The 22,894-nt window shown below is 60.2% G+C and overlaps 8 protein-coding genes across 8 annotated transcripts; 6 read left to right on the top strand and 2 right to left on the bottom strand.

Moving 5' to 3' along the window:
* Positions 1–1,127: 1,127 nt before the first annotated feature.
* On the top strand, positions 1,128–6,759 carry HRG_05260 (proteasome stabiliser domain-containing protein; the record flags this gene model as incomplete). Its single annotated transcript, XM_044863731.1, has 3 exons — positions 1,128–1,295; positions 1,348–1,394; positions 1,449–6,759. The coding sequence occupies 3 exons, from the start codon at positions 1,128–1,130 to the stop codon at positions 6,757–6,759; spliced, it is 5,526 nt and encodes a 1,841-aa protein (XP_044720263.1).
* A 307-nt stretch (positions 6,760–7,066) lies between these two features.
* HRG_05259 (RNase H domain-containing protein) lies at positions 7,067–8,758 on the bottom strand (the record flags this gene model as incomplete). Its single annotated transcript, XM_044863730.1, has 4 exons — positions 7,067–7,216; positions 7,270–7,432; positions 7,839–8,308; positions 8,729–8,758. The coding sequence occupies 4 exons, from the start codon at positions 8,756–8,758 to the stop codon at positions 7,067–7,069; spliced, it is 813 nt and encodes a 270-aa protein (XP_044720262.1).
* An 897-nt stretch (positions 8,759–9,655) lies between these two features.
* On the top strand, positions 9,656–11,364 carry HRG_05258 (thioredoxin-like domain-containing protein; the record flags this gene model as incomplete). Its single annotated transcript, XM_044863729.1, has 2 exons — positions 9,656–10,202; positions 10,283–11,364. 2 exons carry the CDS (start codon positions 9,656–9,658, stop codon positions 11,362–11,364), a joined length of 1,629 nt encoding a protein of 542 aa, XP_044720261.1.
* A 1,119-nt stretch (positions 11,365–12,483) lies between these two features.
* Positions 12,484–14,672, top strand: HRG_05257 (kinase; the record flags this gene model as incomplete). The annotated part of the gene is made up of 4 exons (XM_044863728.1): positions 12,484–12,565; positions 12,622–12,652; positions 12,714–13,030; positions 13,078–14,672. The coding sequence occupies 4 exons, from the start codon at positions 12,484–12,486 to the stop codon at positions 14,670–14,672; spliced, it is 2,025 nt and encodes a 674-aa protein (XP_044720260.1).
* Positions 14,673–15,633: 961 nt separating this feature from the next.
* Positions 15,634–16,910, top strand: HRG_05256 (isocitrate/isopropylmalate dehydrogenase domain-containing protein; the record flags this gene model as incomplete). The annotated part of the gene is made up of 3 exons (XM_044863727.1): positions 15,634–15,669; positions 15,731–16,749; positions 16,826–16,910. The coding sequence occupies 3 exons, from the start codon at positions 15,634–15,636 to the stop codon at positions 16,908–16,910; spliced, it is 1,140 nt and encodes a 379-aa protein (XP_044720259.1).
* Positions 16,911–17,465: 555 nt separating this feature from the next.
* HRG_05255 (glutathione-dependent formaldehyde-activating enzyme domain-containing protein) lies at positions 17,466–18,154 on the top strand (the record flags this gene model as incomplete). The annotated part of the gene is made up of 4 exons (XM_044863726.1): positions 17,466–17,517; positions 17,571–17,617; positions 17,687–17,750; positions 17,898–18,154. 4 exons carry the CDS (start codon positions 17,466–17,468, stop codon positions 18,152–18,154), a joined length of 420 nt encoding a protein of 139 aa, XP_044720258.1.
* A 320-nt stretch (positions 18,155–18,474) lies between these two features.
* On the bottom strand, positions 18,475–19,878 carry HRG_05254 (aminotransferase class I and II domain-containing protein; the record flags this gene model as incomplete). Its single annotated transcript, XM_044863725.1, has 1 exon — positions 18,475–19,878. One exon carries the CDS (start codon positions 19,876–19,878, stop codon positions 18,475–18,477), a length of 1,404 nt encoding a protein of 467 aa, XP_044720257.1.
* Positions 19,879–20,538: 660 nt separating this feature from the next.
* Positions 20,539–22,685, top strand: HRG_05253 (tRNA synthetases class II (D, K and n) domain-containing protein; the record flags this gene model as incomplete). Its single annotated transcript, XM_044863724.1, has 8 exons — positions 20,539–20,772; positions 20,831–20,896; positions 20,949–21,104; positions 21,157–21,375; positions 21,430–21,793; positions 21,849–22,210; positions 22,267–22,391; positions 22,448–22,685. 8 exons carry the CDS (start codon positions 20,539–20,541, stop codon positions 22,683–22,685), a joined length of 1,764 nt encoding a protein of 587 aa, XP_044720256.1.
* Positions 22,686–22,894: the final 209 nt, after the last annotated feature.

Below are 22,894 nucleotides of genomic sequence, written 5' to 3'. Positions count from 1 at the left end.
ACCTTCGCGCGCCATGCGCCCTTGGTTGTGTTGCAGCCTTCAAATTCCTCGATAACGACCAAAGTAGCAGCCAGCTCTATATTTCAAGGACAGCAATATCTCTGTAAGTATGAACTTCTTCATGTTACATGTCATGGGGTTAGCCCTTGTTGTTGTTGTTGTTGCTTTGCTTTGGTGTTGGACCAAGCCTTCTTATGCGTGCTCAATTGACAAAGCTGTCGTTTAATCAATTTCGCTCTCTTTTGCTGCATGCCACACTTTGCCTTTGCAGTGACTGAGGGGTTTGGTAGCGCGACCACTGCTTTTGCCCACCAGGCAAAGACTCTTACATTATTGCTCTTTCCTATATTGGCGTCTATGTGGAGCTCCGTTGGCCGCCTCGTACTCTACTAGCAACTTCGCGACTCTGGTGGCAGTTACGATAATCACAGCAACCGTCACAGTCACAACATGTGCAAGCTACCTACCCTTGCGCCTGCCGCATAACGCAATCGCCTATATTAATGCAAGTAATATAGCTTCCTTCAATTAGTAGACTACTTCTAGTAGCTAAACAGCATTATAGACTGCTTGCTATAGCCCTTGAAACTGTCAAGCCACTGAGGTGGTGGAAGCAGGCGAGGGCGTCAGGGACGCTCCCGGAGGCACCATGTAAGAGACAGTTCCAGGTATCTGTTTCTGGCCTATTTAGTAAGGGACCCTGTTAGCCTCTGCACACCATGGACATATATGTAGTTATATCCGCAGATGCACTCTTTCAGGAAGGACAGCGCAATCTACACACTCTCTCTCAATGCAAGGACTCCATGGGTAACTACTTGAGTGATGATTGAATGGTCGTTGTGCCCAGGACTAATGCCCAGGTACAGACTCTGCACGTACCTCGAGTGAGCATATCCGTGGTGTGGTTGGTGTTCTGGAAATTTCGGCTTAGTCATCGCCGCGGCCTCGTCAGACGCCTGCTGGCTGGAGCTTAGCATCGCAGGGTCGTCACCGAGAGGCTGCCTATTCTTGCCACTCGAGGCCGTAAAATACAAACCCGAGACGATGCTTACGGCGCTCAATCGTCTTCTTCCGCCCTCGACTTTGTGATACGCCTTCGTCTCCGATACCGCCAGCGCACCGTCATGGCAGCTCTCTCGTCGGAACAGCGGGAGCTCCAGCTGGTGGAGAATGTCGAGTTCAAGATCCTCGCCGTGGCCAACAAGGAGGACAAGCTCCAGCACCTGCTGCAGCTCTACCTGACGCCGCTGATACTCAAGGCCGCCAGTAGCCACGGCTCGGTTCGCGAGAGGGTGCGTTCTGCGGGCTGACACTGTGCGCTCACCGTTGACGCCCTCGCTCCAGGTGATACGGGTATTGGCCCGGCTCAAGACCTTTATCCAGCCTCCGTCGTACGCCTCTACCGCTGATCCCAATGTTGGACCGTGACTTACATGGACTCGTAGAATTGTGCTGCCCGTCAAGGCACTGCTGGAGCAGTACAAAGCCAACGAGTCTCCCGTCATTAAGCAGCTCGACCTGTCCTTTATCCAGCACAGTCTGGACAGACTGGACGCCGAGGATCGCGTGCCTCTCATTCCCATTGCCCTACAGGGTCTCGCCGCCGATGAGGGCCATCCTAGGGCCACCAGCATACTCAACATTGTCCTCCGACTGCTTCTCGACTCTCGGATACCCCCTCGCGGAAGCAAAGATGACGAGGCATTCAGATCTTCAGTTGGTCTCTCAGACGCCGCCGACGCGAGATATCTTTCCCATGTCATTGGAGTCTTCTTCCGCCTACGCGCCCCTACTGGCGTCCAGAGCTTGGCGCAGTCTAACCCGGCGCTTTCTCGACAAGAGCTGGAACTCTTCGCCATGGAAAATTCCGACTCCGAGAAAGTCTTCCGGCGCCTGTCTGAGCTCAAAGCCAAGCTGGTGGCCTTCTTGGCTAGCGGGGCTTTGACGGATGACGAAAAGCTTCTCCCTGCTCTCTATGCCGCGGCGGGCTTCGACAACAGGGTCGCCTCCACGGCCGAGGAGATTATCAAAAGGAGCTCCGTCTCCATGGAGAACGAGGCGTTGGTCAAAAGCCTGTTTCACGCGCATTCCATCTTGCCAGCAGCCTATCGAACCCGCATCCTCGGCATGCTGTCCAAGTCTGCTGTTTCGACGACAATGACAGACAGCATAGCGGGCGTCGTCGAGCGTGATTTCGCGCCGCTGCGTTCAGAGGAGCCGTCTGCTGCTTCCATGCAGCCAACAAGCGCCCTGGAACGAACCAAGCTTCACAACGCACTATTCCAGTACCTGTCTTGGGTCGCCCGGATCGGACCGTCGCAGCCGGGATTCGCCATTGGCCCTCCGCTCATCCGCAGCATGACGACTTATATTGAGACACAGGGCTGGCCTGCTCCGCAGAACTCGTCTCACGATGAAGTCAACCTACGGTCCAAGGCCTACGAAACCATCGGAATGCTAGCAAGAAGCGCCGACCTGTCTGTGAAAGAGCGTTTGGAGCTCGGTGCTTGGCTGTTCCGCTCGCTGTCCGAGGATCCCACCAATGACGCGGTTGTCAACATCGACGGCGCACTCTCGAGTCTGACGGCTGGTATCCCGCCCAGCATCGGGGGCGACCAAGAGCGGCTAAGGACCATGCTCCTTACGTACATGTCGCTTCCCGATGAAGCCCCTGCCGTGAGAAGCACACGTCACGCTGTGGTCAAGTGGGCGAACCAGTGTCTTCCCTCTTCAGATATCCGTGGCCGGTGGATCGACATTTTGGCAGTAGCTGGGCGTTTGAATGAACGGAGTGACGTGGTCGAGCAGGGCCACAAGGGGCTGGATCCTTGGACGTATTTCGCCCATAGCGAGTCCAGGCTCCCCTTGCCTGACTGGAAGCATATGGTCGTCACCTTCTTCAACTCTCTCATTGGGCCACATCAGCCGTCTGGTCCGGCATCCAGCGGCAGCTCGACAACTGCGTCAAGCGCCACCGTCTTCCAAAACTTCCCGGGAGGACGGATCCAGGCGTTTCCTGTCGCACTCCGGTACTGCAAGCAAATCATGCTGCTCGCGGCTCTCGATGACTTTAGCGTCCAGCCGGATTGGATGCAGGCGCTGGACGCACAGGTCAAGACAGATGTGAAATGCAGAGACAGGGTGCGAGCGTACCTGGGGACTGTCGACGGCGCCCACATCGTCCTGTATCTCAAGTCGTGTCTTGTAGGGGCTTTCCTGGAAGACTCCCCCATCGTCGAAGAGTGCATCAGATGCTTCGTCGATGTGGCCTCCTTGAGCCCGGAGGGTCCTTTGGGTGGCCTGGTAGACGTCAGTTCCGGCCTTCTTGGCTTGATCAGGTCCAACAAGAAGGAGGTTCGAAGTCTGGGCGCCAGGGCTTTGGGCATACTTGCCGCACACCCGGCCAACACATCCGACAGCGTCATGTTCTGGCGCACAACCCTGTGCTCGTTATTTGCCGATGCTGAACGTCTTGTGGGATCCGACGCGAACGCCGCCGACGGTGCATTGCTCGCGCTTGGTTATCTCAACTCTCGATCTGTCTACTATGACCGCGATTTCCCCAGAGACCTCGACTACCCCCTGCACCTTCTCGTCGATAAAGCCGGATCCTCGTCGCTCCATGCTTCCGCGCTGGAATCCTTTTCTCAACTGTGGTCCGCCAAGCTGGCGTTGCCCCCTGCAGATGGAAAGTACTCTGCTCGGATCGTAGTCGAGAGGCTCTCAGCCGAGGCCAAGAAGGGAAACGAAAGAGCCGTTGCAGCTCTGGGAAGTCTTGCCATTGGGTTAGATGAATCTGAGGACACTGAGCTGGTCGAGGCTGCTCAAGACGGCGAGGATGGGCCAGGTCGCGGCGTCTTGGGCTTGATTCTCAAGGAGCTGCTTGCCCTGCACGAAGTGAAGCAGGTCGAGCTTCAATTCACCGTCGGAGATGCAATCACCGCCGCCGCGGCGCGCTGGGAGTCAGACTACGTCATCCTGAGGCTGGACGTCGAGGCACGCAGCTCGCAGTTCCGTACCGGTGTGAGAGCGACCCTCCTCGAAGCTGTTCTCGGAAGACTTCTGCAAGGCTCCAAGGCTACGAAGCCGTCCCTCCTCAAGGCGTCTGGCATCTGGCTCTTCTGCATCGTGCAGTATTGTTCGCACCTACCACAGGTTCAGGCCAGGCTGCGCGAGATCCAAGCTGCCTTCATGCGGCTGCTCACCGCGCGAGACGAGCTTGTCCAGGAGACGGCATCTCGCGGCCTATCCCTCGTCTACGAACGAGGCGATTCCGATCTCAAGTCTGCGCTGGTTAGGGACCTCGTGTCTGCCTTTACAGGATCAGGAACGCAGCTCAAAGTGGGCGAGGAGACGGAGCTGTTTGAGCCTGGCGCGCTGCCAACAGGGGAGGGGAGCTCGGTTACGTCGTACAAGGACATTGTCAACCTGGCTAACGAGGTGGGGGACCAAAGGCTAGTCTACAAGTTCATGTCGCTGGCAGCCAACGCGGCGACGTGGTCCACGAGGTCAGCCTTTGGTCGATTCGGGCTCAGCAACATTCTCTCCGAGTCAGAGATTGATCCCAAGCTCTACACGAAGCTGTACAGATACCGATTCGACCCCAACCCCAATGTGCAGCGTTCCATGGAGGACATTTGGAAGGCCCTTGTCAAGGACTCGAATGCCACGCTCGACGCACACTTTGACGCCATCATGGAAGATCTCTTGAAGAGCATAATTGGCCGAGAGTGGAGGGTACGACAGGCTAGCTGCGCGGCCATTTCTGACCTTGTTCAAGGACGGCCGTTTCCGCAGTACGAAAAGTACTACAGAGACGTCTGGACGGCGGCCCTCAAGGTGCTGGACGACGTCAAGGGGAGCGTCAGGGAGGCCGCGCTCAGGCTTTGCATGGCCTTGTCAAACAGTCTCGTCCGTCAACTGGAAGAGGGCAACCACGCGGCAGCGGCAAAAGCCATGATGCAGGAGGCACTGCCCTTTCTCCTCTCCGAAAAGGGCGTGGAGAGCTCGGTTGAAGACGTCCAGATCTTTGCCACCATTACCGTACTCAAGATATCCAAGCACGGCGGCAAGGCCCTACGGCCGTTTATCCCAGGCATGGTGACCCAGCTTCTAGGGCTCCTCAGCACCATCGAGCCCCAGCAGATCAACTATCATTACCAAAGGGCTGGAGAGGAGAGTCGCGATAAGATTGACCGACTGCGGTCGCAAATGGTGAACCAATCACCCATTTCGGAAGCAATCGAGAACTGCCTGCGCTTCGCCGACGTCGAAGTCATGGCCGAGCTCGGGCCGCGACTCGAAGCGACCATCAAGAGCGCCATAGCAATGCCAACCAAGATTGGCTGTAGTAGGGTGCTGACGACGCTGGCGACGCGTCACGCAAGCGACATTGCATCCGTGTCGGGCCGCTTCATGCAGCTGCTCGAGAAGCAGGTGGTGGACAGGAACGACGAAGTCAGCCAGGCGTACGCCCGCGCCGCGGCATACGTGATGAGGGCGGTCCCGGACGAGGCCCAGGCGCGATTCTGCGAGCGGTGCATCAGCATGTACATGCAGGCGGAAGACGAGAGTCGCCGTCAAAAGATTGCCGACGCCATGGTCGCTCTCGCAAAGGTCTCGCCCGACCACTTCACCGCCCACGAGACGGAGCTTGTGCCGTTCTCGTACCTCGGAGGCAACGATTGCGATGAATATACCCGCAAGGTGTTTCAGGAGGTGTGGAACCAGCATGCGGGCAGCAGCCGTACCGTGGTTCGGTACGTCCCGGAGATTGTTGCGTTGGTTCAGCGATGTCTAGATACAGCTCAGTGGTCGCTTCGACACACGGGAGCCTTTACCGTTGCCGCCATGGTCGCCGACGTCGCCAGCGCCAGCGACTCCACGGGCGGGATGGGAGAGGCGAGCCTCAAAGCCATCTGGCCGCTGCTGGACAAGACGATGGCGCTGAAGACGTTCCCCGGCAAGGAGAAGCTGCTCGAGTCGTTCCCCAGGTTTGTGGAGCAGGGGCAGCTCCTCTGGAAAAAGGACGAGGAGGTTGCAGCGCAGATGAAGAAGATTGCCCTGCGAGAAGCAAAACGAAACAACGACGACTATCGGGTCCACGCTTTTCGCTGCCTGTGGCGGTTTGCCAAGGCAAGAGACGACCTGGACATGCTGCAGGAAATTGCCGAGATGACGAAGCCGTATCTGGAGGCTCAGAAGGACGAGGACAAGATGGACGTGGACTCCAAGGGAGGCACCAAGCAGGAGGACCTCACCTTCAAGACAGCCAAGAGCGCTTTCGAGGCCGTTGCCCGCGGATATGCCCGGTCCTCAAGTAAGGACTTTCGACGCTCCCTCCGAGACATCATCGACACTCTCGGGCCATATCTCTCGAGCCCCCAGTTCGACATCATCAAGCGCGAGACATGGTACGACTGCGTCTGCGACATGATGGCGGACGGCACCAAGATGACAGGTCCAGCCGGACCTGCGCCGTCAGCGCCGTTTGACGGCAGCGGGGCACTGACGGCCTTGCTGGAGAGCCTGGACCTGGGGCGGGCAGAGGCGGGGACGGAAGCGCAGAGACTGGGGCGGGCCAAGGCGGTATCTGCGACTCTGCGGGCTAGAATTGACGGGGTGTTTGGGAAGGCCGAGGTGGCCAAGGCGCTGGAGGAAGCGATCAAGGCGGCGATGGGCGAGGAGCGGGCCTTTGATGTGCAAAAGGCGTGGAGGACTGCGCTGGACGACGTACAGGAAGCGCTCAGGCAGTGATGGGAATAGTGTAGCCAACATGGGATTTCTGTCTACGACAACTGCTTGTTCTCTTTGTAATGCACCATGTGAGTTGTGTGGTGTGTTGGTTTAGTTTAGTTTAGTTTAGTGTATTTTCCGTCCAGCAACTTTTGGTCGCTCAGGTCTCCGCAGGGGAGCACAGGACGTGCTGAGCTAGCAGGTGTCTACATGCTACATATCGTACACTTCACCCACTATCCAGCATTTCATCGGCTCAACGGCGCTCATGACAAACCTGTTGCCCGTCAGCGGGACGTCCAGGCATGAAGAGAAAGCTGTCCCGTGGTCAGATCAGCCAATTTGCTTCTGGGGCCTTGCAGCCCTTGATGACCTCGGCGATCGCATGGTCGCGAGACCTTGACGCCGCCGAGATCGGAGCAGGTAACAGAAAGGATTGAGAGGAAAAGGTAGGGTGAGAGAGGAGAATGATGACCGTCTAGTGGCGTGGGCAGATCCTCCGAAGAAGGAGCTCGCTTTCGCCAGCCTGACGAATTTGTCAAAGTCCTTGCCGATTGCGCGGTTGATGGCTGCAGCCGGCCAAGGTGCAAGCCGCATACGATGCCGTGGCGCAACCTTTCTGCAGTAAAAGATGTGTGCTGGCTCTTTTCGTCTTCCGCACGAGCACGTCAGTCGCGCATTGTCGTGACCAAACCTTTCGTGGTAGTCAGCAAAATCCCCATGGTGGGTTCTTGCTGCAAGCAAGTTACGAAGCAGGGGCCGAGAGAGCGCCAATTCTGACGGGCAGCTGGTTGTGGCTTTGTGGTGTGTTGGTTATTATTATTATTATTATTGTATTTTCCGTCCAGCGACCTTTAGGTCGCTCAGGTCCCCGAGACGGGGCACAGGACGTGCTGAGCTGCTGGAAGTCTACTATCGCGGAGTAGGCCCACAATACGCGAAACGAAACGAGTACCAATCCGCGTCTTCTGCCCCTTCCACAGAACGTAAACAATCCACCATTCAGCATTTCATCGGCTCAAAGGCGCTTCTTTGCTCAGCCTGCTGCCCGTCAGCGGGACGTTCAGGCGCGACAGCCATGTCTTTCGTTTTGGCCTCACAGGGCCGGTTCCGAGATGAAGTCCCCGTGGTGGGTTCTTGCTGCGAGCAGATGGTGGAGCAGAGGTCGTGGAATGGTAAGTTCTGGCGGGCAGCCAGTCGTGGCATCGAGGTCGAGGACCCTGTACTGTTGGGGTGCAGAAACTTCCCACCAGGCTTTGAATGCGTCTTTTGGTCGCTGCCTAGCGACCTTGCGCAGATATGCCAGCGTCGGGAGAGCGTCTGCAGGCTCGGGTTGAGAGGTTCCTGCCTTTGCTAAGGCGTCTGCCTGCTCGTTACCTGGGATGTTGGTGTGGCCGGGGATCCAGCGGATCTCAGTGGCACCATGTTCTGCGGCCAAGGCCTGGAATTCCAGGAACTCCTTCTGGGAGGAATCTTGTGGTGTGTTGGTTGTTGTTGTTGTTGTTGTGTATTTTGCGTCCAGCGGCTCAGGCCGCTCAGGTCTCCGCGAGGGAGCACAGGACGTGCTGAGCTAGTTAGAGAAGTGTCCCGAATGAGTTCCCTCGAAAAAACCACTGTCCATCTAAATGCACCCAGCGCTCGTAGTTCGCTACCCGTGAACAACCCCTTCTGTCCCTATCCAGCATTTCATCGGCTCGATGGCGCTCGTGTCAAGCCTCGTACCCGTCAGCGGGATGTCAAGGCAAAGTGTCGGGTGGTCGCAGCCACAAAGAATTGGTCAACCCTTGGTTTTGTCCGGTCAGAATTCTCTCGCTCGCAGCCAAAACTGCTGCCGCAGTCCACGCTCCAGTAACCAAGCCGTGGAAATGACTGGGAGCGGCGGCAGGAAAAACTCTTGGAGGGGATCAGAGGCTGGCTTTGCAGCTTGCCCTCAGGGAGAAAAACCTCCGCAACCGGCCACCGTTGTTTAGAAGGGCGGGCCTTCCAATACCCATAGCTCCTTGGTTCCGAAGAGAGCCATGAGGTCCGAGTGGACATGTTGTCGAGACCGGCTTCGCAGAGGAATATGAACTCTCCTAAGGTCTTCCTCTGTGCTGTTAGGGTCACGATGGACCCCGCAGCAAAAGCGCGGTCGGGTGGCCTGTAGATCCTGTCCCGGCTAACGAGCCACTAACAGCTCCGCGGGTGAAGAATTTTTACAGGGAGAGTTTGTGTGGTGTGTTGGTGGTCTGAGCAACGCTGAGCTCTAGGGTAGCCCCCGGACTGTAACGAGCAGTAACTCCGGAACCGGCGCTTGTAATGATCCGGAGGCGCCACCAAACGCGGGCACCTGCTTTTCGTTGCGTCATGGCGGTCGTGCCTGCGGAGCTGCAGTTGCACCTAGAAGGTTCAGTTGACCCTTGGTCCAGCCAAGCTCTCTCTCTCCCCCCGTCTCCCCTCAACATCAAGGCAGCCTTACCACCGGGAACCTCGAAATCATCCGCTCTTTTGCTCTCTTCACCCTACGACCGATAGCCGCGTGGGCTCATTCGCACAACGGTCAACTGGGTCCCTGTTCCCCCGCACGTTTGCCGCACACTCTGGTCGTTGCACACACAAGACCGATACCTAGAGAAATTCAGCCGCAAGACTCCGTGGGGCGGTTGAAAAGGGATCCAATACTGCCGGCGACGAGCCCTTGACTTGTCCCCGTAACAGAGCCACAAGCTGTTTCGGGAGAGGAGCAGAAACAGACGGCCAAAAATCCGCAGGCAACACCGAGCCTCGATTATCGTCTGCCGAGCAAGCCAGGGAACAAGGCCGCCGACGAATCGTAATCTGCCTCTGCCTGCAGAAAAAGCTCTGTTCAGCCCCAGCTACACCCAGGAACGAGACGCACGACGGCGTCCTTGGCCAGGCAGTAATCCTGGTGACGGCCATGGACGAAAACATCTCCAACTTCGTCTCCATCACCGGAGCGAGCGCCGACGTCGCAGGCGGCTTCCTCCAGCTCGCGGGCGGCGACTTTGAGCGTGCCGTCGGCCTCTACTTTGAGAACCCCGACCTGGTATCGGGCGTGGGCGCCGGCATCACGGGCGGCGAGGCGGCAGCGAGCAACCAGCCGTCGGCGTCCCAAAGCCAGCACAACATTGGCCGGCAAGACGAGAGTGGCGTCATTCACATCAGCGACGACGACGATGATGACGTGATGCAGATCGAAGATGACGACGACGCCAACGACGACACCGACAGAGTTGCCGTTGCGCAAGCCGTTGCGCTTGCCCAGGAAGAGGAAGATGCGGTCATGGCGAAGCGGCTGCAGGAAGAACTATACCAAGGAGGCCAGGGGTCTGGCGACGACGGTGTCAGGGCCCCCATTGCGAGGACAACAGAGACGCTGGTCGCCCCCGACGCGGGCTGGGGCGGCGATGATGAGATGGGATCTGCCTTTTTGGAGCAAATGAGAAGACGAAGGCACCCACCTCGTAAGTTTAGCCCCTCCCCTGTTTCTACACAGCCCGAAAGTTGCCATCGGACATAGCGGCTAACAGTGCGGGCAACACAGCTGGGTCGGGAGGACCGTTTGGCCAGCGGATTTGGGCAGATGGCTCCGCTGCCCCCGCACCCTCGACCGAGAATGGCACGCACGCGCGAAGGCTCGAGGACTTGTTCCGGCCTCCCTACGAGCTCATGTCGCGCGTATCGTGGGATGACGCCCGGACGCTGGGCAAGGAGGACAAGAAGTGGATACTGGTCAACCTACAGGACATGAACGACTTCAACTGCCAGGCGCTCAATCGAGACATCTGGAAGGACCCGGCCGTGCGCGACCTGGTGTCGGAGAACTTTGTCTTCCTGCAGTACGATAAGGACTATCCCGACGCCCAAGAGTACATCACCTTTTACTTTTCTCACCAGACGCACGAGAACCCTGACAACTACCCGCACGTGTCCATTATCGACCCTCGGACGGGCGAGCAGGTCAAAGTGTGGAGCGGGCGGCCCTTTCCCAGCGCCGTAGACTTTCACGCCGAGCTCGCCGAGTTTCTGGACCGTTACAGCCTGGCCGCCAACAGCAAGAACCCGGTAGCGCAGTCGACGGGGCGCAAGGCGCAGGTAGTGGACGTGGACCGCATGACGGAGGAGGAGATGCTGGAAATGGCGCTCAAGAACAGCCTGGCCAGTGGCGAGGGCAGCGGGGCGAGGGCGGCGGCCAATATCCAGGATCCGGACGCGCTGACCAAGTCGTCGGGTCAGAGCGGTGGCGCCGAGGGCGAGGACGAGGGCGAGGGCGAGGGCGAGGCCAAGGGCAAGGGCAAGGAGCCGGAGCAGGCTGAGGCGGCGAGCGCGTTTTCGCAAATCTCGGGCGACAAGCCGCACATGGAGCCAGAGAATGACGCGGCGATGACGACGCGAATCCAGTTCCGACACCCCGACGGGCGGGTAATTCGACGGTTCCGGCTGCAGGACCCGGTGCGCAGGATCTACGAGTGGCTCAAGGCGGAGCCGCTCGAGGGCAAGCAGGGCGTCGAATTTGAGCTCAAGAAGATGCCGCAGGGGCAGGACCTGATGGGCAGCGTGGATGAGGCGATTGAGGAGACGGGCCTCAAGCAGGGGACGGTGATGATTGAGTTTGTGGACGGGTGATGGCCAAGGGTGCGGAAACCTGGTAATGGAGGCAGGGAGGAGTCTCTAGAGCGAAATGCTAGACGAAGCTGGTTCTATTTCCTTTGTCGAAGCAGGGGAGGGCCGCTTTCATGGACGATATAGACGGGAAAACGGCATTTGGGCTGTGAGGCTGGACGAGCATCGAGTCGACAGCGAGGAGGAAGCAATGAGATGAGCATTTTACGTTTCGTGCTCTGTGGACTAGATGTTTGACAGGTGTCGGACATGGTCCTCACCGTCGTGTTCCTGTGGCCAAGAAGGCTCATCTTGATGGTGCAGGGGTTCAACAATGGGCGGGGAGTGACGACTGTGAAAAGCAGCGTCCGCTGGAGCCTGGAATCCACAGGGCTGGCGCACCTGTAATTAGTGCAAGTGCACACACGCGCCAAATGACGACGGTACCTTGGCTGGGCCGACGCGTTCTCGGCCGCTGCCCCGCCAGGTACAGTGCCTTGCGACGCGTTGCAGGTACCTTCAAGTAGTAATATACTACTACCTTAGGTAGGTAAGTACCTCGGTGGGTACGTGGTGGTAATTACTGCGGGTAGATTGGGCGGGGGAATGAATGTGTTAGTTGGACCGCTGCCTGCGCGCGCGTTATTCCGTGGATGCCTACCTAGTAGTACTGAGTATTACTACCTACAGTAGGCGGCCGGGCCTGCCCCCGCTACGGGCACCACTAACTCGCTGCCCGAGATGACCCCAGGCGTGAACCCGCCCGCCCTGCTCGGGCTGCCTCTATTACAGCGCGGGCCAATTTGCGGAGTGGAAGCCTGCCTTCTTCCACCACCTCCAACTCTGTCCGGCGGGCTTCGCCGTGCCATTCGCTGCCTCATCACTCTCTCTCTGCTTTCCCAAAGACAACCCTCACTTTCCTTGGCCGCCGCCCTTGCTCCGCGACTCAAGCAGACACCCGTGTCTCGACGTCGTTTTGTTGTTGACCTGACAGCCGCGAGCACCCGTACACTCGGACGGCGGCCGCCTGCACACCAGCTTCACCAACCTTTTGGAGGAGGAAGCGCAGACTATTGACGATATCCAAACGCCGCGAGATTCAGACTCGACAGTCTCTGGGGCTGCCCCGCTCGCGCGCCCACCATGGCGGACCGCATCCGCGAGGCCGACGAGGGCAACGAGGCTCTGGACCCGGAGCTCCTCTACTCAAAGGACTACTGCATTGGTGAGCCCCGCGGCTCCACGGCCCTCGACCTCGCAGACTAATGCCCCGGTGTGCAGGCGGAGGCAGCTTTGGCAAGGTCTACAAGGGGTACGCTCCTCCACTCTCTGTTTCCCTCGCGTGGCTGACGAGAGGCGTCGGGCCCCTGCAGCGTCGACAAACGCACCGGCCACGCCGTCGCCATCAAGGTCATCGACATTGAAAACGCAGAGGACGAGGTCGAGGACATCATCCAAGAGATCGCCATCCTCTCGGAGCTCCAGTCGCCATACGTCACAAAGTACTATGGCTCCTACGCAAAGGGCGCCGAGCTGTGGATCGTCATGGAGTTTTGCGCCGGCGGCAGCTGTGCCGATCTCATGAAGCCGGGGCTCATTGGCGAGGACTACATTGCCATCATCGCCCGCGAGCTGCTCATGGGGCTCGACTACCTCCACTCGGACAAGAAGCTGCACCGCGACATCAAGGGTGAGTCTCGTCGAGTCCAACAAGACGAGTTTGGCTGACGCTCTCAGCCGCCAACGTCCTCCTCGGCTCCGGCGGCCAGGTCAAGCTCGCCGACTTTGGCGTCTCGGGCCAGCTGTCGGCCACCATGACCAAGAAGAACACGTTTGTCGGCACCCCCTTTTGGATGGCCCCAGAGGTCATCAAGCAGTCGGGCTACGACCACAAGGCCGATATCTGGTCCCTCGGCATCACCGCGCTCGAGCTCGCAAACGGCGAGCCCCCCTACGCCGACATTCACCCCATGAAGGTTCTCTTCCTCATCCCCAAGAATCCGGCCCCCAGACTCGAGGGAAACTTTACAAAGGCCTTCAAGGACTTTGTCGAGCTGTGCTTGCAACGCGACCCCAAGGAACGGCCCACGGCGCGGGACCTGCTCCGACACCCCTTTATCCGCAAGGCCAAGAAGACGTCGTACCTGACGGAGCTGATTGAGCGCCACGGCCGCTGGGCGGCCACCCACAAGGCCGACGACGACGAGTGCTGGGACACGGTTGACGCCTGCGCACCCGCCGAGCGCGAGACGGTTGACGAGGACATGTGGGACTTTGGCACCGTGCGGCTGGTGGGCGACCGAGGCGGCGTCTTTGTCAACAGCCGCGCCGGGCTCAACGCCCTCGACGAGAACGCCACCAACGCCCGGGCTGCGCGCCCCGCCGAGACTGGCGACGCCAAGGACGAGAGGCGAGGCGACCTCAGCCCGGCCAAGACGCGCGACCAGGCCCTGCAGTCGAGCGACACGCTCAAGGCGGCAAATCAGGCCACGTCGCGGCAGGGCAGCCCGCAGCGCAGGCCCGTCTCAACGCAGGCTCTGCCCGCCAGCTCGCCGACAAGGGTGCCGCTGCCGCCGAGTCCGGTCAAGGCTCTTGCGCGCGACGGGCTGGGGACGCCGTACAAGCTCAACACGCCGCGGCCGCTGCCGCCGGACCCATCGTCGGAGTCTCCCGGCTATGACGAAGAGCTGCAGGCCCAGCTGCAGCGCGACCTGGGCATGCTGAACCTGAACCTGAGCATGGCGTCGTCGGCGCGGTCCTGCTCGGTGCAGGCGGCGCCGTCGGCCGGGGGCAGATCGCCGCAGCCGCCGCCGCACGACGTGACCTCGCGGTCGCCCAGCAGCTCGCGACCGCCGGCCATGGCGATAGCGGACATTCCGCCGTTCAGAGGCCCGTCTCCGCGGGCCGTGTCGCAGCAGGTGACGGCGCAACGCGCGACGAGCACGGCGCCCAAGCCACTATCTCCCGGCGAGTGGGAGGCGTCAGCGGTGCCGTCGTCGTTTCCGTCGCCCATCTCGGCGAACCCCAACGGGGAGCTGGACGCGCTCAACGACGTCATGTTCCCTGCGCTGGAGGAGGCGCTGAAGCGGCGACAGATTCGGCTGCAACAAACGCTCAAGGCGGGGCCGCGGACGGTGAAGCAGCAGCGGGCCGAGGCGGCGCACGAGAAGCTGCGCAAGCTCGTGTACAAGCTGGCACACGTGTGCAAGGAGATTGACCAGTACGACAAGGCGGAGCCGGTGGGGATGGGCCGGGAGGTGGACAGCTTCCTGGAGGGACTGTTGGAGGAGATCCTGGTGCGGGTCGAGCCGCTGGACGAGGAGGAGGCTTAGGGGGAAGCCTTGATGACGATGCGATGCCTTGATATGACCAGTTGAGCGGCAGCAGCACCAGACGTGCCCCCACGCAGCACATGCCGGTAGATGTGCACGTTAGACGACGTTGGGCATTTTGCTTTTGACATTGGATCTTGTCTTTGCCTGGAGTTGCGGCGGGCAAGACGGGACGCCGGAGAGGAGAGGAGAGGAGAGGAGAGGAGAGGAGAGGAGAGGAGAGGAGAGGAGAGGGAGGGATGCAATTGAGATGGCTTTGACCAGGTAGTAAGCATGCAGCAGCAGCAGCAGCGGCAACAACGACAGCGACTTGATCAAGGGTGTTCTCTTGTTTGATTTAATACTGCTTCGCGTATTGTCGTGTCTGGCTGGGTAGGTATACTTGATTACTTGTTAGTCTGAGGCTCAAATGCCGTCTGCTTGGGGCGGCTTTTGGCGGCGGGGCCCCGCTCGGAGCCGACGTCGCAATTCCGCTCCTTGTTTCCGAGCCGGCTGTGCCGAGCGTGCTGGAAGGACAAGAAAGACGGGCGGGCAGCGTGATGGGAAAACCAATCCAGGAAAAGGGAGAATGGAAGGAGGGTGGAACGAAGATGCGAGACAGTTGAGAAATGCATGCATACCGCGCAACATGGCGGTTGATATCGTGATGACTTGGTACCTAAGTAATTACTTGGTATCCGTACTCGGTAGAGGGTAACGGAATACGTAGCTCGGATGTACCGCTGAGCCTCAGGTGGCCTTTTTTCCCTCTTTTTTTTTCCTTTTTCGCCCTCTCCTCCACCACCTCTGTCTGTACAACAAAGAAGCCTTGCCTCCCATCCTCTGCCTCGTCCGTCGCCGCCTCCGCCGCCGCCGCTGCTCCAGTAGACGCATTGAGCTTCATCCGACGCCGCGGGCCCAATCCGGTTCTCTTTCCCCTGGCCTCCGTCCGTCTCGCGTCCGAGTCGAAACGAGGGCAAGCATGTTGTCGCGAGGCTCCTCGAGGACGGCGGCGCAGGTACGTGGCTTGCCCGAGGGTCGACGACGAGTCCGAGTCTGACAGGCAGCTCAACAAACAGCTCGCGCGCGCAGTCCCCCGCCGCCAGCAGGCCCGGTGCATGGCGACGGTGCAGTCGGACCTGTTCAAGCCGGCCAAGTTTGGCGGCAAGTACACGGTGACGCTGATCCCCGGCGACGGCATCGGGGCCGAGGTGGCCGAGTCGGTCAAGACGGTCTTCAAGGCCGACAACGTGCCCGTCGAGTGGGAGGAGATTGCCGTGTCCGGGCTCGACGAGGCCGGCTCCGGGCGCACCGACGAGGCCTTCCGCGAGAGCGTCGCCTCGCTCAAGCGCAACAAGCTCGGCCTCAAGGGCATCCTGCACACGCCCATCAGCCGCTCCGGCCACCAGAGCTTCAACGTGGCCATGCGCCAGGAGCTCGACATCTACGCCAGCATCAGCCTCATCAAGAACATCCCCGGCTACGAGACGCGCCACCGCGACGTCGACCTGTGCATCATCCGCGAGAACACCGAGGGCGAGTACTCGGGCCTCGAGCACCAGAGCGTCCCCGGCGTCGTCGAGTCGCTCAAGATCATCACCCGCGCAAAGTCGGAGCGCATCGCCCGCTTCGCCTTTGCCTTTGCCCTCGCCAACGGCCGCCAAAAGGTCACGTGCATCCACAAGGCCAACATCATGAAGCTGGCCGACGGCCTCTTCCGCAACACCTTCCACGCCGTCGCCAAGGAGTACCCGACCCTCGACGTCAACGACATGATTGTCGACAACGCCTCCATGCAGGCCGTCTCGCGGCCCCAGCAGTTTGACGTCATGGTCATGCCCAACCTGTACGGCGGCATCCTGTCCAACATTGGCGCCGCCCTCGTCGGCGGGCCCGGCATCGTCCCCGGCTGCAACATGGGCCGCGACGTCGCCGTCTTCGAGCCCGGCTGCCGCCACGTCGGCCTTGACATCAAGGGCAAGGACCAGGCCAACCCGACGGCCATGGTCCTCTCGGGCAGCATGCTGCTGCGCCACCTGGGGCTCGACGACCACGCCAACCGTATCTCCAAGGCCATGTACGCCGTCGTTGCCGAGGGGTACGTCCTTTGTGTTTGCCATCCCCCCTTCTATCTGTCTCGGATGCTGACCTGTTCTCCCCCCCCCCCTCAACAGCAAGGTGCGCACGCGCGACATGGGCGGCAACTCGACGACGCACGAGTTCACAAGGGCCATTCTCGACAAGATGGAGGCTCTGTAAGTTACTGAGAGGGAAGACTTGGAAACAATACTGCGAAGGTGGAGAGGCCAACTAGTGGGATCCTGGCGGCGGCAAGCTCGCCAGATGGCCCCTGTTCTTTTCTTTTTATGTCGAGACAGCAAGACACGATGATATGATGGCAGAGAGAGAGCGGGAGGGATCGGCTGTGTACGTGTAGTCTGGTTCGACGGATGGAAGGGGGAGCGGTCAGACAAGGCACCTAGACTCATACATACATACCTATAACACACAGCCACACCTACGGATAAACACGTCAAGAGACGATGGTTGATAACGCCACGTCTGGCTACGCCGCAGCCGGCGAAGAGGAGGGGCGGAAGGGCGTCGATGCTGTTACACGGCAATGGCCTGAACTCGTATCCGGGTACTCTGTATTAATAATGGAAATAGACTTGGATGTGCCGAGGGTACTGTACGGAGTATTTAAAGGGGGGTTTCACTTCATTTGCCGCCGCGCATCCTCACACAGTCACCAATACAATTGCTCTCTAGAAAGAGACACAGCACCTGAAGCAAAGACACCGAGCAAGCACCATGGCAACAAAGGGCAGCTGTGCGTGCGGCGACATTGAGTTTCAGTTCCCGGGTACGTGCCGAGTGACGCGAGAGCAGAGGCAGACGTCTAACGCACCGGGGCAGGGGAGCCGGCGGCCACGGCGCTGTGTCACTGCACTGATTGCCAAAAGGTGGGTGCTGGCCAGTCTTGCGTCTCTTCAGGGCGCTGAGGACGGGATGTGGTGGTGACGCCGAGTTAGTGGACCGGCGGCGCGTTTACGTCCAACGCCGTGGTGCCCCGGGCCTCGTTCCGGGTCACGAAGGGTACGTCGTGTCATCCCCTATCCCCTTGACAGGGAGACAGATGTGAGAGAGACGGAAAATTTGTGTGTGAGAGAGGGAGAGAGAATGGGAGAGGGAGAGAGAATGGGGGGAGAAGGGAGAAACAGAGAACTGACATCCCCCCCCCAGGCACCCCCAAGGCATGGGACGCCGTCGGCGGCTCGGGCAAGCTCAACCGGCACTTCTTCTGCGGCCGCTGCGGCTCGGGCCTGTACACGGAGCTCGAGGTGATGCCGGAGCAGACGTGCGTCAAGGCGGGCGCCCTCGACGGCGGCGCCGCGGGGCTGGGCGGCCGCGTCGACGTCGAGTTCTACACAAAGGACCGCGTCGCGTACCTCGGGCCCTGCGGCGAGGGCGCGCGCCAGGAGCCTGCGTTTGGGTCTTGAGGCCGTGGGCAGGAGTCTGGACGAGCTTGGGGAGGGGGATTCTAAAGGGGCCAAGGGGGGTGGGAGAGCTGTTGGCGTACGTGCGAGCATCGTCGACTATACGCATGTTGGGACTCTGTTATATATACAGTACTGTTCGCATGGATGTCAACTGCAAGAACCGCTGATCCTGGCGGCAGCTTGGCCTCCCATCAAGTAGACCGCCGACTTCTATATGTGCATTACAAAAGGACGAATGGAAGCATGTACTTTGTCTGCGTGTGCTGTTATATGCAAATCAGCTGCCCAGTCCTTCGGAACAGCCGCCTGTCCCCTTTATTTCAGAGGCAAATGCCAATCGTTGACAAATTGGTGGCGGGCTCGTGCCGGAGAACAGGCGCCGTGTTGTGCAGCCGGCCCCCTTCGCCGCCATTGACCGCCTGGGGGGGTTCGGCGGCAGCGCTCTGCCCCTCTCCAATGGCGGCAGCGATCCGGCGAAGGCCCTCCTCGATGTAATCTTCCTCACGCGAAAAGATGATGCGGAACCACCCGGGCTGCTCGGCCCCGAAATGCACCCCGTCGGCGAGAAAGACCTTGTGGGCGATGAGGCTGTCCATGACGGCCTTGTCGAGGTCCGCGACTGGCCCGGCGCAGTGCTTGCGGTACACGGCGCCCAGGTTGGCCCAGACGAAGAAGCCGGCGTTGCTGCCCGGCGCGTACTCGATGCCGTGCTCGCGTGCCCAGGTGATGACCTTTTGGTGGTGCAGCGACAGTCTCCGCTGGTTCTCCTGAATGTATCCCTTGACCCATTCGTCGTCCTCGAGCATGTTGGCCGTCACCAGGTCCGACAGCGACGAGGTCCAGGAAAACTCGAAGACGGCCTGCAGCGCCGTGCGCAACCTCTGGTTGTGCTGCGTAATGGTGAAGCCCATGCGCAGTCCGTTGGCGCCAAAGTCCTTGGACATGCCCCAGAGCACGTGGACGAGGCCCGGGTCGATGATGCCCGTCGGGTCGATGGAGAGCACCGACTGGAACGGCACCGGCGGCGCCTCCGTGTCGGCCCTGTTCTCGAAGACGGAGAGGGCGTAGATTTCGTCGCTGACAAGGTGGATCTGGTGCCGCTGGCAGAGCTCCATGTAGGCCACGAGGGCGTCGCGGCCGTAGCAGCGCCCCAGGGGGTTGTGCGGGTGGGCGAGGATGATGGCGGCGACGCGCTGCCCGCGTTTCTTGGCCGCGCAGATGGCCTCGTCGTGGGCACGGACGGCGTCGGCGCCCATGGGATCGACGCCGCCGAAGCTGAGGGGGATGAGCTCGACGCCGGTGCGCTTGCCGACGTCGGCCGGAAAGGTGCCGTAGTACGGGCGCCCGATGAGGATGGCGTCGCCCGAGTTGGCGCAGGCCCACGATATGCTCTCGATGGCGGGGGTGCAGCCGTTGCTGACGAGGACGTGGCCCGGCTCGATGGGGGTCAAGGGCTTGAGGTGGCGCGTGAGGAAGCGGGCGACGGCGTGCTTGACCCTTTTGTGGCCGTCGCCGTACGTCAGGGCCATGGGTGGGATCTTGATGTTGCTGTGTATGTGCTCGAGCAGCTCCGCGTGCATGAGCGAGTTCTCGGCGGCGCCGAGGTTGATGAAGCCATCCGGGTTGGACCCGGCGTCCCAGATATCCGACACGACCTTGAGGAAGAGGGCGTTGGGGTCGGATCCTGGGAGGGACAGCTTCTCGGCGAGGCGGGACAAGGACATGGCTGTGAGACGGAGAGCTTGGGAAGCAAAGACACGCAGCGCAAGAGGAGACGGAGGAGGCGGGAGGCGCGATATCAAGGATTCAGAGGCGGAGGACCCGGATTTGGCGTTGACGACACGGCGTTGCGCATCTCGACTAGCACTCTCATCCCAGCGACTCCCCAACAGCACCAGCAGCGATTAGCCTGCGGAGCCATTGCACCATCATGGAGGGTCTCCTTGACCGAGTCCGTCGGCGAGTGTGAATACTAGTGTCGAGGCGACGGGAAGTTTAATCGGAGCTTGCTGAGCTGCCGGGCACCGGGGCTGGACGGCGTTGGGGGGACCGACGGACGGTGCATTGGACTGGCTGAGCAGATGATGCGCATCCAACTCTGAGCAAGAGTGCGGCGGCGACCAAGGACTGATGAGGTCTGAAGAAGGGTTCAAGAGTGAGGCGAGCAAAAGAAAGCAGAGATGAGTCAGGGCCGGGCCGGCCAATTCAAATTTTCCGTGGTTGGGCTCGACCCCGCCATCGGCCCCCCTCCCTCCATCTTTGGCGGCACGACGATTCTTTCTGCCCGTCGAGTCAGAATTGCCCAAGAAGAATACACAACCCCCCCTTTCTCAGCGAAGACAACAGACTGCAATTGAGACGCAACGGCACACCGCTCCCCCACCATGGCCGACCACCAATCGACCGCCGGCGCCGACGACGCTGCAGCCGCCGTCGCCAAGCTGCACCTCGACGATGTGACGGGCGAGATGATCTCCAAGACGGAGCTCAAGAAGCGCCAGAAGGCCCGCGACAAGGAGGCCGCCAGGAAGGAGAAGCAGGCCGCCAACCCGACGCCCGCCGCCGGCCCCAGCAGCAAGAACGCCGAGGCTGCTGAAAAGGAGCTCACCCCCAATCAGGTACTGACGCCTGCCATCCTCCACCCAGACATAAGACTGATCCATCGGCGACAAATAGTACTTTGAGATTCGCTCCCGAGCCGTCGATGAGCTTCATGCACGGGGCAAGGCCTATCCCTACAAGGTGCGTCGGACCTTTCCCCCAAATTTGAAAGCGCCATCTGACCGCTTCCCAGTACCACGTCAACTACGACATCCGCAAGTTTGCCGACGACTTCTCCCACCTCAAGAATGGCGAGTCGGAAAAGTCGAGGATGGTCCAGCTCGCCGGCAGGATATACGTCAAGCGCTCGTCGGGCAACAAGCTCTACTTTTACGACATCCGCTCCGAGGTGCGCCGCAGCCCCCTGTTGCGCCCACCCGCACCAGACTGACTCTTGGCAGGGCACACGGCTCCAGGTGCTCGCCCAGGCCGACAATGTCGGTCAGGATGCCCCAAGCTTCGACGAGCAGCATGTACACCTCCGGAGAGGCGACATCATCGGCATCCGGGGCTTCCCGACCCGCACCAACCCAAAGACCAAGCAGGGCAGCGGCGATTTCTCGGGCGAGCTGTCCATCGCCGCCACCGAAGTTACCCTCCTGTCGCCGTGCTTGCATCAGGTATGGCCTCCCGCTCACCTCCGCTATGCGCGTGCTAACCATGGCACGGTCTAGATCCCCGACGACCACTATGGCTTCAAGAACTCGGAGCAGCGGTTCCGCCAGCGCTATCTTGATCTCATGATGAACGAGAGGTCACGGCAAATCTTTCTCACCAGGGCCAAGGTCGACTCATACATCCGCCGCTGGTTTGACGACCGCGACTTTGTCTCCGTGCAGACCCCCATGCTCAACCCCATCGCCGGCGGCGCCACCGCCAAGCCCTTTGTCACTCACCACAACGACCTCAACATGGACATGTTCCTCCGTGTCGCTCCCGAGCTGTACCTCAAGATGCTCGTCGTCGGTGGCTTAAACAGGGTCTACGAGATGGGACGTCAGTTCAGGAACGAGGGCGTCGATCTGACTCACAATCCTGGTTCGTGGTTTGACCCCGCTCACCCTCTCGGTTGATCCGCGCTGACGTATTCTAGAATTTACCAGCCTCGAGTTTTATATGGCCTACGCCGATGTCAATGACCTCATTGGCATGACCGAGGAGCTGGTCAGCGGGCTGGTAAAGCATGTCCACGGCTCCTACACGACCGTCTTCCACAACATCAAGGGCGAGGAGATTAGCATCAACTGGGAGGCTCCGTGGCCCCGGATCGAAATGATCCCCGCCCTCGAGGAGGCTGTAGGCGAAAAGTTCCCGCCTGCCGACGAGCTACACACCGACCAGACTGGCGACTTCCTCAAGAGGGCTCTCAAGAAGACTGGCGTCGAGTGCACGCCCCCCCTGACCAATGCCCGCATGATTGACGCCCTGGTCGGCGAGTTCCTCGAGTCGAGATGCGTGAGCAACACCAAGCACAACCTATGGGAGCCGAAGCAAGCAGCTGACGTCTGTAGATCAACCCCACCTTCATCATGGGCCATCCCAAGATGATGTCGCCCCTTGCCAAGACGTCACGCGATACCCCCGGGCTGTGCGAGCGATTCGAGGTCTTTGTCGCGACCAAAGAGATTGCCAACGCGTAAGTGCAGTGCTCAGCTTTGACAGTGGAGGGACGTACGTGCTGACTGCTGCTAGCTACACCGAGTTGAACGTGGCCTCTGAGCAGCGGCTTCGGTTCGAGGAGCAGGCGCGCCAGAAGGCCCAGGGCGACGACGAGGCGCAAATGGTCGACGAGACCTTTTGCCGGGCCCTGGAGCACGGCCTGCCGCCTACCGGTGGCTGGGGCATGGGAATTGACCGCATGATGATGTTCTTGACGGACAATTACAGCATCCGTGAGGTCCTGGCGTTCCCGACCATGAAGCCCGAGTGAGGGTGACGGAGCTGGGCCGGGCGACGTCCAGAGTCGCTGGAGTGCTTGGGTATCGCGCGGCTGCGTGCCGAGGGCCTGCAAAGCGCTGGCAGCGGTCTGTTTCCGTGATTGCTTAGACATGCATGTGGTGAAAAGCACGGGAAAGGGTCAACAGGCAAGATTTGGAGAGCCAGCAAGGAAAGAGGGCTAGAGAGGAAAGGGATCACGAA

The sequence above is a fragment of the Hirsutella rhossiliensis genome (assembly GCF_020360975.1).
Source record: "Hirsutella rhossiliensis strain HR02 chromosome Unknown scaffold00005, whole genome shotgun sequence".
NCBI lineage: Eukaryota > Fungi > Ascomycota > Sordariomycetes > Hypocreales > Ophiocordycipitaceae > Hirsutella > Hirsutella rhossiliensis.
The sequence above is the reverse complement of the archived record's forward strand: the minus strand, read 5'-3'. Positions and strand labels throughout refer to the sequence as shown.